The 14,134-nt window shown below is 37.0% G+C and overlaps 1 protein-coding gene across 1 annotated transcript in view; it reads right to left on the bottom strand.

Annotated features, from left to right (window-relative positions):
* The window catches only part of wnk4b (WNK lysine deficient protein kinase 4b), a 108,856-nt gene that overhangs the window by 51,249 nt on the left and 43,473 nt on the right, over positions 1–14,134 (bottom strand). The window contains exons 2-4 of the mRNA XM_680072.11: positions 10,417–10,589; positions 8,534–8,754; positions 7,779–7,936 (exon numbers count right to left, since the gene is read on the bottom strand). Coding sequence (XP_685164.5) covers positions 7,779–7,936; positions 8,534–8,754; positions 10,417–10,589 — 552 coding nt within the window. The remainder of the gene's footprint in view (positions 1–7,778; positions 7,937–8,533; positions 8,755–10,416; positions 10,590–14,134) is intronic.

Genomic DNA, 14,134 nt, shown 5'->3' with positions numbered 1-14,134 from the left:
TATAAAATAAATTGTCATTAAAAAAACTAACATTTATCAAAATTGATTGTTTTAACAAGACAATCCATCCCTTAAATAAATTATTTTATTTTTAATTGTTTTTAACACAGATTTTTTTGTGAGCGCCAAATCACCATATTAGAATTACTTGTAAAGGATAATGTTAAAATTGTTGCTGCAAATAACTAATCTATTCCATCACATGATTTAATTCCATTTTAAAATGCTAAAATACAGTAAAATAAAATCATTTTTATTTTATTGCTGTATTTTTAATCCAAATTAAAATTTTGTTATTCCCATACAAATAAAAAAATGCATAAGAATCTAAATGATTGAGTATAGTAAGATGTAAAAACTAGAGGTGCACCAATTTGGAATTTTTGACCAATACCGATAACCGATAACTTGGTGGTTTTGGAGGTCGATAGCCGATATGTTAGCTTCGCGATATATTGTTTATAAAAATAAAAATATCAATATTCTCCATGTTTGCAAACATATACATTGAACAGCTGATTTTATTTTAGAATCTTACCTCCAGAAAAGTTTGAACTTATCTCAGAACTTTATTAATTAACTATTATTTTCTATGGCCAACTCTTTTATATAAATAAAATATGCCACCAGACAAAAAAAGCACAAATGAAACAACCAAGTCACTGAACATTAACAATCAAAACACCTGTAAATAATTTTTTAAAAGTCAGCCAAAGTTAGCTAGCATGTTAAGTAAATTAACCAGCAAGCATAATACATCTTTCACACTTTTATCAGCTTAAAGATATCAGTTTAATTTTGGTATCGAACCGATGAGGATAACATTACAAATATCATTTATTGCCCGATAAGGCCACTGATATATCATGCATCCCAAGTAAAAACACAAACAATTTTAGATATAGAAATAGAACTTATAGCTATAAAAATTAAGACCAATACAAAAAATTTTAAATATTAGATATGAAAAATACAGCTATACAAAATAGATCAAAATAAAAAAATGACCAAATCCTACCTATACAACACAACATCGAAAACATAGAAGTGTTTCTAATAAAGTGCCTGGTGCATATAGAGAGACAGTGGTGGACTGGAACAGTATTTTCACCATATGACCTCAACCTGGGGGTTGGGTTGATTCACGATTGACCATCAAGCCACAAGCAAATGTCCTGATGCTCCTTAAGGCCAGTACGCCCCTGTAGAGAGGAAAGACAGTATCCAACAGGTGGTTTGTCAAACCCACTCATCTGAACGAAGCACACTCAAAACTACACAATATATAGCCACGATATACTGTAACTATTTACTAAAAATTGTCCATATTGCTTCTATTCATTCATTAATTTTCCTTCAGCTTAGTCCCTTTATACATCAGGGTTCCCCACAGTGGATTGAACCACCAACTTATCCAGCAAATGTTTTATGCAGCGGACACCCTTCCAGCTGCAATTCAGTACTAGGAAACATCCATACACTCACATTAACACACATACACTACAGCCAATTTAGTTTATTCAATTCACAAATAGCGCATGTCTTTGGACTGTGGGAGAAACCGGAGTGCACCTAGAGGAAACCCATGCAAACATGGAGAGAACATGCAAACTCTACACAGAAATGCCAAATGACTCTAGTACTAGTACTCAAACCAATTACTTTCTTGCTGAGGAGACAGTGCTAACCATTGAGCCACTGTGTCACCCCCATATTGCTACTATTTTATTATTTATTATGGACTAACTGAATTTTCAATCAAATAAACAATTTTGGTAAGAATGAAGGAGATCTTTAAAACCTGAAAAACAAACAAACAAACAAACAAATATAAATAAATGTAATTTTGTCTCTGTAATGTGTGCTTCTGAAAACCTCATAAAAAAGCTACTGCCTTTGTAACTTCCTTTGCTCCAGGAACAACTGAACATTCCTTTTCCATCCCTCAAAAGGCTTATGCAGATAATAAAACCCGTTAGCAGTTTAAACAGAACAACTACAAACAACGGCATCATTCTTGCTCTCAAAAACACACCATGGGTCAAGCGCTTCCTCCACAGATCATGACCAGCGATTCACAAAACCCCACACTCTCAGCCTCTAGCGATACAGAGGATGATTTCCATTAACCCAGGGAAGTGTCTGGGTTAAATATGAATGTGGCTTTGAGACTAATTCTCTGATCAGCTGATGCTCGAGCACATGGTTCTACCTCCTTCGGGCTCCACTTTACCCCACTGAACTCATCTGCATCCCTCCCATGCTTGCCAGGGGGCGACGCATTGTTTGTGTCCACCTCTTAGGTCATGCATAACTAATACGCATGCGTTTATAGTAAAATAAATAACAGTCATAATAATGATTTATGACTGGCTCCTGTCTGCAGTGTGAATGGACATGCAAATGCAGACACAGTACCAGATACAAATGCAAATTACAGATGTACAAGATATAGACGCATGGGAAAAAAAAAAAAAAAATCACCGTTTTATTCTGTATTTAGACTTTCTATTGTAAGTAATTGTTAAGGTCAGGCTCACACAAAAGGACTTTTTAAATGCAATTAAATTATTAAATCTATATTTATTACCAACAGAAGGATTTTTTTCAGAGATTAATCATGGAGCTAGATCAGTCTCAAAAATAATACAAAAACACATGCACAGCACACTCCACATTTACAAAATCTTATTAGTAAATTCAAAACATAATTCATAAATATGCAAATCCAATCCATGAATTTAAAATACAGTTCATAAATATGAAAAAACACAATTCATGAATTCAAAACACAATTCATAAAGGAACAAATCTAATTTGTAAATTGAAAACAGAATGTGAATTCACAAGTAAAAACCATAAATATTTGCCCAAAGGAATTGGATGTATGCATTTATGAATAAATGTATTTGAATTTACAAACTGTGCTTTGAAATTATACATTGTGTTTTGAATTTACAAATTGGATTTGCGTATTTATGAATTGTGTTTTGAATTTATGATTTGTAATTGCGCATTCATGAATTGTGTTTTGAATTTATGAATTTGGTTTGCGTATTTATGAATTGTGTTTTGAAGGTGACGCGGTAGAGGAGTAGGTAGTGCAACCACCTCACAGAAAGAAGGTTGCTGGTTCGAGCCACAGCTGGGTCAGTTGGCATTTCTGTGTGGAGTTTGCATGTTCTCCCCGCATTTGCGTGGGTTTCCTCCGGGTGCTCCGTTTTCCCCCACAAGTCCAAAGACATGCGGTATAGGTGAATTGGGTAGACTAAATTGTCCGTTGTGTAAGTGTGTGAATGAGTGTGTATGGATTTTTCCCAGAAATGGGTTGCAGCTGGAAGGGCATCCGCTGCGTAAAACATATGCTGGATGAGTTGGTGGTTCAATCCGTTGTGGAGATCCCAGATTAATAAAGGGACTAAGCCGAAAAGAAAATGAATGACTGAATTTAGTTTTTTTTTATTCATGAATTGTGTTTTGAATGTATTAATTGTTTTTGTGCATTTATGAATTGTGTTTTGAATTCATGAATTACATTTGCATATTTATGAATTGTGTTTTTGTGCATTTATGAATTGTGTTTTGAATTCATGAATTACATTTGCATATTTATGAATTGTGTTTTTGTGTATTTATGAATTGTGTTTTGAATTTACGAATTGGATTTGCATGTTTATGAATTGTGTTTTGAATTTATGAATTGGATTTGTGTATTTACAAAATGTCTTTTGTGTATTTATGAATTGGATTTGTGTATATATAAATTGGGTTTTCAATTCATGAATTGTGCTCTGTATTTATGAATTGTGTTTCGAATTTACCAATTGGATTTGCATATTTATGAATAGCATTTTGAATTCATGAATTGTATTTCCATATTTATGGATTGTGTTTAGTATTTAATAATTATATTTGCATATCTATGAACTTTGTTTTTATTTATGAATTGTATTTGCATTTTATTAATTGTGTTTAGAATTTACGAATTGTGTTTTGTGCATTTTTGAATTGTTTTGAATTTGTGGATTGGATTTGCATATTTATTAATTGTTTTGATTTTTATATGGCATATTTACGAATTGTGTTTTCAATTCATAAATTGTGTTTTACATTTACAAATTATATTTGCATATTTGTGATTTGTGTTTTAAATTTATAAATTGCATTTGCATATTCATGAATTGTATTTTGAACTTACGAATTGTGTATTTAAGAACTGTCTATTGGAATTATGAATTTAAATTTTGTAAATGTGAATTGTGTATGAATTGTATTTAGTAAATTTGTTATTTTTGATACTGATCTGGCTTCATGTTTTCTTCCCTTTTTTCTTAACCAGGCCTGCACACATTACACAGTTGTATCTGTTTGCATCAGAAGAAAACCAATTCGGTTTAAAATGCTGCAAAAAAATTGCAAAGAGATGCAATTTTCACTGTAGCGAGGTGTCATGTCTCTGTCTCTCCTTATCCTTATCACTGTGTGTTCTGGAAAATGGAAATGTCCTCTCCGATCAACCATGTAATTTCTGCTCGCCGACTTCAAAGGTAATAGCCACACATCCCACAAAGTCCCTCCGCTACTGTATGAGGAACAGCAGGACATAAGGTGACGTCTGGTTTGTCATGTCAGACACACAAATGACTGCATCCATTTAACTTATGCTTTCCTTCCTCTTTCCTTATCAGCTAAATCTGATACGGCCCGACCTTGACATAACACTAATCTGCGAGGAGAAAACAGGAACAAAACACAACCAAAGGACATGCTGACTGAAGACTGAATGGATGCAATGTCATAAACGCTTAACTGTGATATAGTACAGGAAAATATTATGTCCTTGAATGAGCTAGGAAATGAAGAGAAGACAAAACAGGTGTGAAAGCAGCTAATGCTAACTATGCTAAAAAGAGTGTAAGCTACAAACAAAACACAACCAAAGGGCATGCTGATTGAAGACTGAATGAATATATTGTCATAAACACTTAACCATGATATTCATTCATTCATTTTCTTTTTGGCTTAGTCCTTTTATTAATCTGGGGTGGCCAACTTTTCCAGCATATGTTTTCCGCAGCGGATGCCCTTCCAGCTGCAACCTATCACTGGGAAACATGCATACACAATCATTCACACTTATACACTGCGGACAATTTAGTTTATTCAATTCACCTATACCTGCATGTCTTTGGACTGTGGGGGGAAACCAGAGCAGCCGGAGGAAACCCACGCAAACATGGGGAGAACAAGCACATCCCCACAGAATTGTCAACTGACCGAGCCAGGGCTTAAACAAGCGACCTTCTATCTGTGAGGCAATCATGCTAACCACTGCGCAAACCGTGACGCCCCCTAACTGTGATATTGTACAGGATAATATAATGTGCTTGAATGAGCCAGGAAATGAAGAGAAGCCAAAACAGGTGCGAAATTACAAAGGCTAATGCTAATGATGCTAACAAAAGAGTATAAACTACAAACAATAATGTTGCAATTACATTTACATTGATTTTTTTTAGATTTGCATATGTTGTCTTTGACCGAGATTTGACAGAGATTGGATGGTTTATTCCAACATATGTTTTATACAGCAGATACCCTTCCAGCTGCAACCCATCACTGGGAAACATCCACACACTCTTGAATTCACACACATACTGTAAACAACAGGCAATTTAGCTTATTTACTTCATCTATAGCACATGTCTTTGGACTGTGGGGGAAACCAGAGCAAACGGAGGAAACCCACGCGAACTCTGAGAGAACATGCAAACTCCACATAGAAATGCCGAGGCCGAACCAGCGACCTTCTTGCTCTGAGGTGACTGCGCTACTCAGTGCGCCACCACACCACTACTTACTAAACAATGCCATTATTGTGTCAATTTACACTACAAAAACACAATTTTGCATGGTCATGCACGTTTATTATGTGTTTACTCTATAGACACGCACAAGTGCTTGACAACCAACAAACGGCGGACTACAGGACCAAAAATCCATGTAGTGTTTACTTACAAATTCATTCATTTTCCTTCGACTTAGACCCTTATTTTAAGGGGTTGCCACGATGAAATTAACCGCCAACTATTCTGGCACATGTTTGATGCAGCGGATGCCCTTCTAGCTGCAACATATTGCTGGGAAACACAAATACATTCTCGCATTTACACACACACTCATACACTATGACCAATTTTGTTTGTACCCAATTCACTTACAGTGCATGTCTTTGGACTGTGGGGTGAACCAGAGCAACCAGCAGAAACACAAACCAACATGGGGAGAACATGCAAACTCCAAATGTCAGCAATGCCAACTGGTCCAGCCGGGATTTAAACCAGTCACCTTCTTGCTGTGAGGCTACAGTGCTAGCCACTGAGCCACTATGTCACCTCATTACAAATGACATATAGCAATTGTAGTTTCATTTGAAAATTTATGAGAACAGTGATTGTTAGTTTTGGCAATGATGCCACTTGTATAAAAAATATACTGATTGTTGATGTGTAAACATAGCCTAAATCCACTATTACAGAAGCAGATAGGGAGCCTGCAGATTACATCAATATGAAGTTTGATAAATTAAAAATGGTTTCTTCAACATGTGTTGGCCATTAAAAACTTAATAAATGGGACCGAAATGATACTTGAGGTTCCAGGCAGAAAAAGAAAAATTAAATCAGGCAATTTTCCCACCAAAATAACAAATGCTCCTTTAGGGCTTCTGTATTCAACAATGCTGCTAGTGTTGTTCTAGATCTGTTTAACTGTGTGGTTTGTGGTGTGTATATTATTCCCCTTTACTTGCCTTTTAATGAATCATTGCTATAGAGAAAGTCTTGCCTTATGGAAGATATTGAAGAACTGTGCAACTCCATGCTCACCCAAGATTGTGGTTACCATTGCACGATATGAAATGATATATTGGAAGCAATGAGATCAACTTGAATTCCAGGATTAACCAGAAATTAAGTAAAGATCTGGTGCCATACAAAAAAAGCTCCATCTTGGTGGAGATACAGCTAAAGAGAGATGCATTAATTGTCCCCTCGTTGCAATGAAATGTCATCAAGAGCCTCATGAAGGCTGCACACAACCATAAGCAAACTTGTAAAGCTTTAGAGGTGATTTGAGGGAAGATAGCCATTGAAGTGCGCAATGGAGAGCTGAGAAACAATGTAGAGTTTCACAAAGCTAATTACACAAGCTTCAGTATGTGTGTTTGAAAGTGGAACTATTTGAAACTATAAGAACTATTTAATGGCATAATATTAAATGGATTGTTGATAATAATGTTATGTAAAAATTTTGGGTTTTTATGTTTTTTTTTTAGTCTTTGTTGTTATGGATTATTGTAATTTTGTCTGGTGTTCAATGGACCCCTGGAAGAATAATGGGGATCCTGATAAATAAATTTTAAAAAATAATAATAAAAATTAACAATTAACTTTATAATGAAAAGACAGTGCAGTCTGCTTTCATGGTAAATAATATAATAAATGCAGCCCAAGGCTATGACATCAAATTTAAAGAGACCAAACATGAAACACCATTTATTCACCCTCCACATGTTTCAATCTGTGAATTTTGTTTTCCTCTTAAACATAATACAAGATATTTGGAAGAATGTTGGGAAAAAAACAGCCATTGGCTTCCATATTATTTTTCCAACCTTCCAAGCTTTTCCAGAATATATTGTATAGTGCTTGTATTCATATATGTTATGCTACATTTTTTATACACCTTATATATAACTATGCAAAGGGTTGACTTACACTGGTGACTTTGCGGTAGATCTGTGCAGCGTTTTGGCACTCAGAGTATGGGTATTCTGATGTGGTCATCTCTAGGATGCACATGCCAAAGGCATAAACGTCCACAGCCTCGTCATATTTTTCCTCATACATCTCTGGAGCCATGAACTCGGGAGTTCCTGTGCATGAGCAAAAAATAATACCAATAAGTAAGGAGTCATTTGAAAGGTGAGTTTTAATCAAAGCAACAAAGAACATGGAGTAAAATAGCACAGCAATGATCCCAGAGCCACCAAATGTTTGAGATCTGACCTAATTTTAAAGTGGAAGATGTCCACAAACATTTAAGATCCTGAACAAGCAAACCTTGACACCTCAGGTCTGGGAACTTGAGCTATTGTTTAGGCTTGATGAACTAGGTCACACATTCTTTATTTATTCATGCCATTGAACTTCTAATCTGAGCGTGAACAGATCAGATTGTAAACCGTGTCAAACCAATGTTAAGCTAATGAGCTAACGTGATATATGCAGTAGCGCAAGTAGGCGAGGAGAAGAATCTGTGTCAAGCACTTGTTGGGCCATAAATACAGCTAGACCAAGTAAACAAACAAGATAAGCCCATAGTAGAGGTGGCTCCAGGTCTGTTTACTGTACTGTTCACTGTTACACTCTTGAGAAGGTCAAAGAAATGGTGTTCTGAATGGACTAGGAAAACACTGTAATGATTAAAATGAAGTACTAAACTGAGACTGTGCATTTTGTTTATAGCTCACCGATGACACTTTTGGCAAAAGAGGCACTCTTGAGGGTGGCTAGGCCCAAATCTCCAATCTTAACAGATCCAGTTGGGCCAGTGATGAAGATGTTGTCACATTTAAGGTCTCTGTGAATTATGGGAGGTGTTCGGGTGTGCAGGAAGTGAAGGCCTTTCAAGATCTGATTACTCCATCGCTGGAGAAGCTTCAGCTTCATTTCTTTGAACCTTTTCAGATACCTACAAGGAAACAGCAAACAAGATTCCCTTTAAAACAATTACAAACAACAATAGCTCTGTTCCAAAATCTAGAAGACCACCTACAGAAGCAGCATTTCAAGAGACCCTAGAAGTTTAATTTTAGTGTCATTTCGTTCTAATAGGCATAGTCTTGTGAAAATCTAAGGGGCACAACAAAGTTTTTAGCCACAAAATTTGAAAACAGTGATGTCATGCCCATGCTTGGTACATGTTAGACATGTGTCGATTAAAGCCAAGCAGAATAAACAGACCTGGTTGTGTTGTTGTTTCAACTTGGTTGCAATGTGTACAACCAACAGCGGAGAAGCATCATATAGGCTAAACCAGGGATGGGCAAACTTGATCCTCGAGAGCCGGTGTCCCTGCAGAGTTTTGTTCCAACACTAGTCAAACACACCTGAACAAACTAATCAGTGTCTTCAAGATCACTTGAACTCTATAGGGAGGTCTGTTTGAATAGGGTTGGAGCTAAACTGTGCAGGACCCCGGCCCTCCATGGACCGAGATTGCCCACCACTGGGCTAAACACATCAAATTCTACATGCGCACTAGTTCTGTGCGACCATAGACATGTCATCACTTCCCTATAGATACTGATTACAAACAAAGTGACAGCTACAAATACTGGCATACTGGTATATGTAATACAACACTTTTGGGCATTTTCACAAAAAGGTTTTTTTTTTTTTTTTTTTTAGGATTTTTTTTTACCTTTATTGATAGGATGGTGAAGATGTACAGACAGGAAAGTGTGGGGAGAAGAGATGGGGGGTGGATCAACAAAGGATCCCGAGCCGGCAATTGAACTCAGGTTGCCACGATCGCCTCAGTGCTACAGTATGTGTCAACGCACTAATCACTAGGCTAGATCATGTTGAAAATGTTGTGTAAATGTGAAAAGTTTTACAAATCAAGGGAAATACTAATGTTTTAAGCTATTCTTATGTAAATGTAAAGGCAGCTTCACATATGCTTTGCAAAGAAGGCAATTCCAGAATGAATTTGCAGAGTATTATTTGAATATTAGCTTAGCAACATGCTAATGCCACACTCTACTGAAATCAATCGTAAGTTCAGTTCAGTTCAGTTCAATGCAGATCGGTGTTTTGGTGGACTATATAGGCAGCTGGCATTTAGAACAAAAGCATTAAGATTGGAACATAGCAGTGAACTTCTATTTCTTTTTCCTTTCTTTCATTTAAAAGCATCTGCAGCGTAACTTGCCCCAATCTGTGCAACAAAAAGTGTCAAAAAAGGGTAATGCCATTTGGGACCCATTAATGAGCAGTGCTGTCTGATTTGTTTCATAAAATATGCGAACAGTGATATAAATTTAAACTATGGTTCAGAAGTTGTGCGTGGGAGTGAGGCAAAATAATCTTCCATTTACTGAGCAAGACACTTCTCCAAATGCCTCCAATTATTCTGCAGTTGTCAGCTTGTCCGCTCTTAATAAAAATGCCAAAGTGCAGTTGCTGATTTGAGGGGAAAAAATAAAAAAAAAATAAGTTGAACATCAGTGTGTTAGAAGAAGCAGCTATGCACTTACGAGAGGCATGTTTTCCTGTCGTGTACTGGCACCTCTAACAGCCACACCATCTGCAAACACTTTTGCAGCAAATTTGCACCAACAGAACTTACGTCTTTAGCGTCCCTGACGTCATGAGCTCCGTCACCAGGATAATGCACTTGTGCCCTTTCATGGTGGACTTCCAGGAGTCGTAGAATCGGACGATGTTTGGATGCTGCAGGCACTTTAGCATCTCCACCTCTTCACTAAAACGCTGCCGTTCCACTTTTGTCAGCCTTCGGGTCTGTTGAGTAGACACATATTTCAAGTAAATTTATGGGTCTGTTTATTCATGTTCATACATGATGGCACATAAAAGAGCTTTATACACTGTGACTTGTGGGACAGGTCTGTGTCAACTGAAAATGAACCACATTCAAGTTGAAAGTGACTTTAGTGGCTGAGAATTCAAAACAACATTGTTAACCAATCTTTGAGTTGAGAATACCTGGTGTAATCTAGAGTTATTTGGACCTTCAGTCTCTTTCCTTTGAAGTTGAAGAACTTGTTGATGCAATTTACCAAAATAGGACATCCTTCTGGATCAATTTGGCAAGTGAGAAGTGATGCATGAAACATCTTAGTGATATATCATTGTGCTGTTGTTATTGCCCCAAAAAGAAATAAAAAACAGCCAAGATTGTTTTGACTGAGTACAATAAGAGACACTTCATAAACTGCTAAAAAAAAAAAAATGTTGGCAGTATGGGAAAAAATTAACATCTGTATATGAATTTATGGGGGAATGTGGTGGACATCAGTTATGACCATCTGAACAATAAAATGTTACTAGACCGATTCTGGACCATTTCTATAGACAAGTATAAACCAATTGAGCTTTGAAGAAGTAGTTTGGTTCACAAATGTTTCATTCGTATTATTGTAAAAAAAAAATTATAGTATTCGAACAGCTCAAACTCACCACTGACTTCCATAGTATGGGGAACATACTATGGAAGTCAATGGTAAGCATCAACTGGAAGTGCAAATCAGTGACCATCTGAAAAATAAAACATTACTGGACCGATTTTGGACCATTTCTATGGACAAGTATAAACCAACTGAGTTTTGAAGGAACAGTTGAGGGGTGGGGAGGTAAACTCGCAGTTCTCTTGTATTTTGCAAGTTTAGCTTTTTATTAGCTTTTATACAGTATATAAAGTGTTATTAGTCTTTGGTATCAGCCAAAATGTCCATATTGGTGCATCCAAACAAAATAACCAATCATATTTGTTGTCAAGTTAAAGTTTTAGTGATTTAACAATTTTATTATTGTGTAAGCCAATAATATTCAAAGCAATGGTGTAACTTTGATTTGAGAATTAAAAATCCAAAACATAATTAAGTTGACTAAACAAACCTGTACTTCAAACTAACCTGAAAATGTCAAAGAAAAAAACTTAATGAACAGTGGTGAACCAATATTTTGCAATAACTGCAGAAGACAGCAGGAAAGTTAATATGTAGGCAAATATTATAAAATTGTTGATCATTACTTTAATAGATGTCTTTCATGCATAAACATGATAAGTTAATGAAAAACAATTACATTTCTTGTGCCAATATTCTGTGCAGCACTGATTCCTAAATGTTAGACTAGCATCAGCAGGTGTAGACAGATTCTGTCAGACAGAAGATATGATTTTCCTGACCTGATCTAATACACTGAACTAGCGGTCTGCATTCCAGCGCTGTACCGCGAGACCTGACCAGGTTTCTGCGGTGCAGGAATAAATTTCCGAATAAAGCGCTTGTTATAGGCTGAACAGCTTGTTATAGGCTGTCTGGACTCTGTATAGCTGGGTGGTTTTTGGTTTTGTTCTCCCCCGGCTCGTTAGCGGGAACTTGCGTGGCGGGTAGAAAATGGGGCGGGTCGAGCAGCGGAACAACAAATGCTGAATATAAGCGGGAGTGGTCGGGTTCGGGCTAAAATCTGGATTCAAAATTTAGTCCTGTGTAGATCTCTACACTGAACTCACATCTCCCTTTTTTAGCCATGTTTTATCATCTATTTCTGCTCGGCATTTCATGCTTGATTGTTCCACAAATGTAATGCCTTCTCATTATGATGTTTGGAGAGCTATTTTTTAGAGCAATGGTCTCTAACTTAATTCCTGGAGGGCCACAGCTCTGCATAGTTTAGCTCCAACCACCTCTAACTCACACCTGCATATTCGTTACTAGTAGTTTTGAACACCTTGATTAGTTGGATCAGCTGTGTTTGATTGGGGTTGGAGCAAAAATATGCAGAGCTGCGGTCCTCCAGGAATCGAGTTTGAGAGCTATGCTTTAGAGCAGGGGTGCTCAAACTCAGTTTAGAAGGGCCGGTGTCCTGCATTGTTTAGCTCCAACTTCCTTCAACACACCTGCCTGCAAATTTTTGTATATCTAGAAAGAGCTTGATTAGCCGGTTAAGATGCGTTTACTTGGGGTTGAACCTAAAATATGCAGGACACTGGCCCTCCAGGACAGAGTTTGGACTCCCTTTCTTTAAAGCATGCATGCAAAGTTCCTGGACTTGGACATGCGCATAAACACACACAGACACACAGTGTCCTGCTTGGTCACATTCTTTTAAAATCATAACATATTAATTTAAAAATATGTTGTGTCCTCCTTGTCCCCTGTAGAAATATGCCTCTGTTTCATAGTATACTCAACCACAAAGTGCAGTACTCAGCACGTGGAGTAGTAATGGACTACCTCAGCATTCCCCACACAACTGTGTGTGCCTACCATCTGTGTGGACAGAATAATTGGGCTGCACATGGATGGTGTGTGTGAACATCCACGAACACTCCTGATAGAGGAAATTGCATCACAAGGACCATTGCGGATGGTGAAAATATACTTTGGGCTTTATAGGTAGTGCTCAGACTGCAATTGTTTGAAAGAACTGTTATTCCTGGATCCTAAAAAAATGAATGGAAATAAATTGCCCATTAAGGGGTTGTTAACATTACATCATTTTCAGCCAAAAATGGGAATACTATTTACAATTTCACCTGTTTGTTTACATGACAAAAGAGATTTTGTGACTGAAAAGGCATAAATCATGTTTTTGAAAACACAGTCAGTTGTCGTGTCTCTGTAAACACCCAAAAGATGAGAATCTTTGAAAACAATGATGTCATGTGCTTACATAGTGCATGTTTAAAGGAGGTGTAGATTAAAGGAATGCACAAACAAACAGACAACAATGGTGAAATACATTTAGTAATATTTAGTAATTCATTTTCCTTTGGCTTTGTCCCTTATTCATCAGGAGTAGCCACAGAAGTATGATCTGCCAACAATTTCAGCATATGTTTTACGCAGTGGATGCCTTTCCAGCTGCAACCCAGTACTGGAAAACACAATGTTTACCTTTATTTAACTTTAATTACCTTTAAAGTTGACCTTTTATTAACCACAATTCACCTAAACCGCATGTCTTTTGACTGGAGGGGAAACCGGAGCACCCAGAGAAAACCCATGCAAACACAGGGAGAACATGCAAACTCCACACAGAAACGCCAACTGGCCCAGCCTGGAACTCGAACCAGCAACTTTCTTGCTGTGAAATGACAGTGCTAACCCCACTGTGTGGTGGAATACAAAGTAGTGCTTTTGTTTCTCAAGTGTTTGCTAAAACTTCATCAGTAAAGTGTGGATTTACCTCACATTACAACCAACATTGGAGACACAATGAGACATCTTGCAATGTATACACAATAAATTGTACATTCTACACAACGCACAGTCGTCACTTCCCTACAGGTACTGTTTATTAACAAGGTGACAGCACCA

Source organism: Danio rerio, chromosome 3, assembly GCF_049306965.1.
Source record: "Danio rerio strain Tuebingen ecotype United States chromosome 3, GRCz12tu, whole genome shotgun sequence".
NCBI lineage: Eukaryota > Metazoa > Chordata > Actinopteri > Cypriniformes > Danionidae > Danio > Danio rerio.
This window is presented reverse-complemented; position numbering and strand designations above follow the sequence as displayed.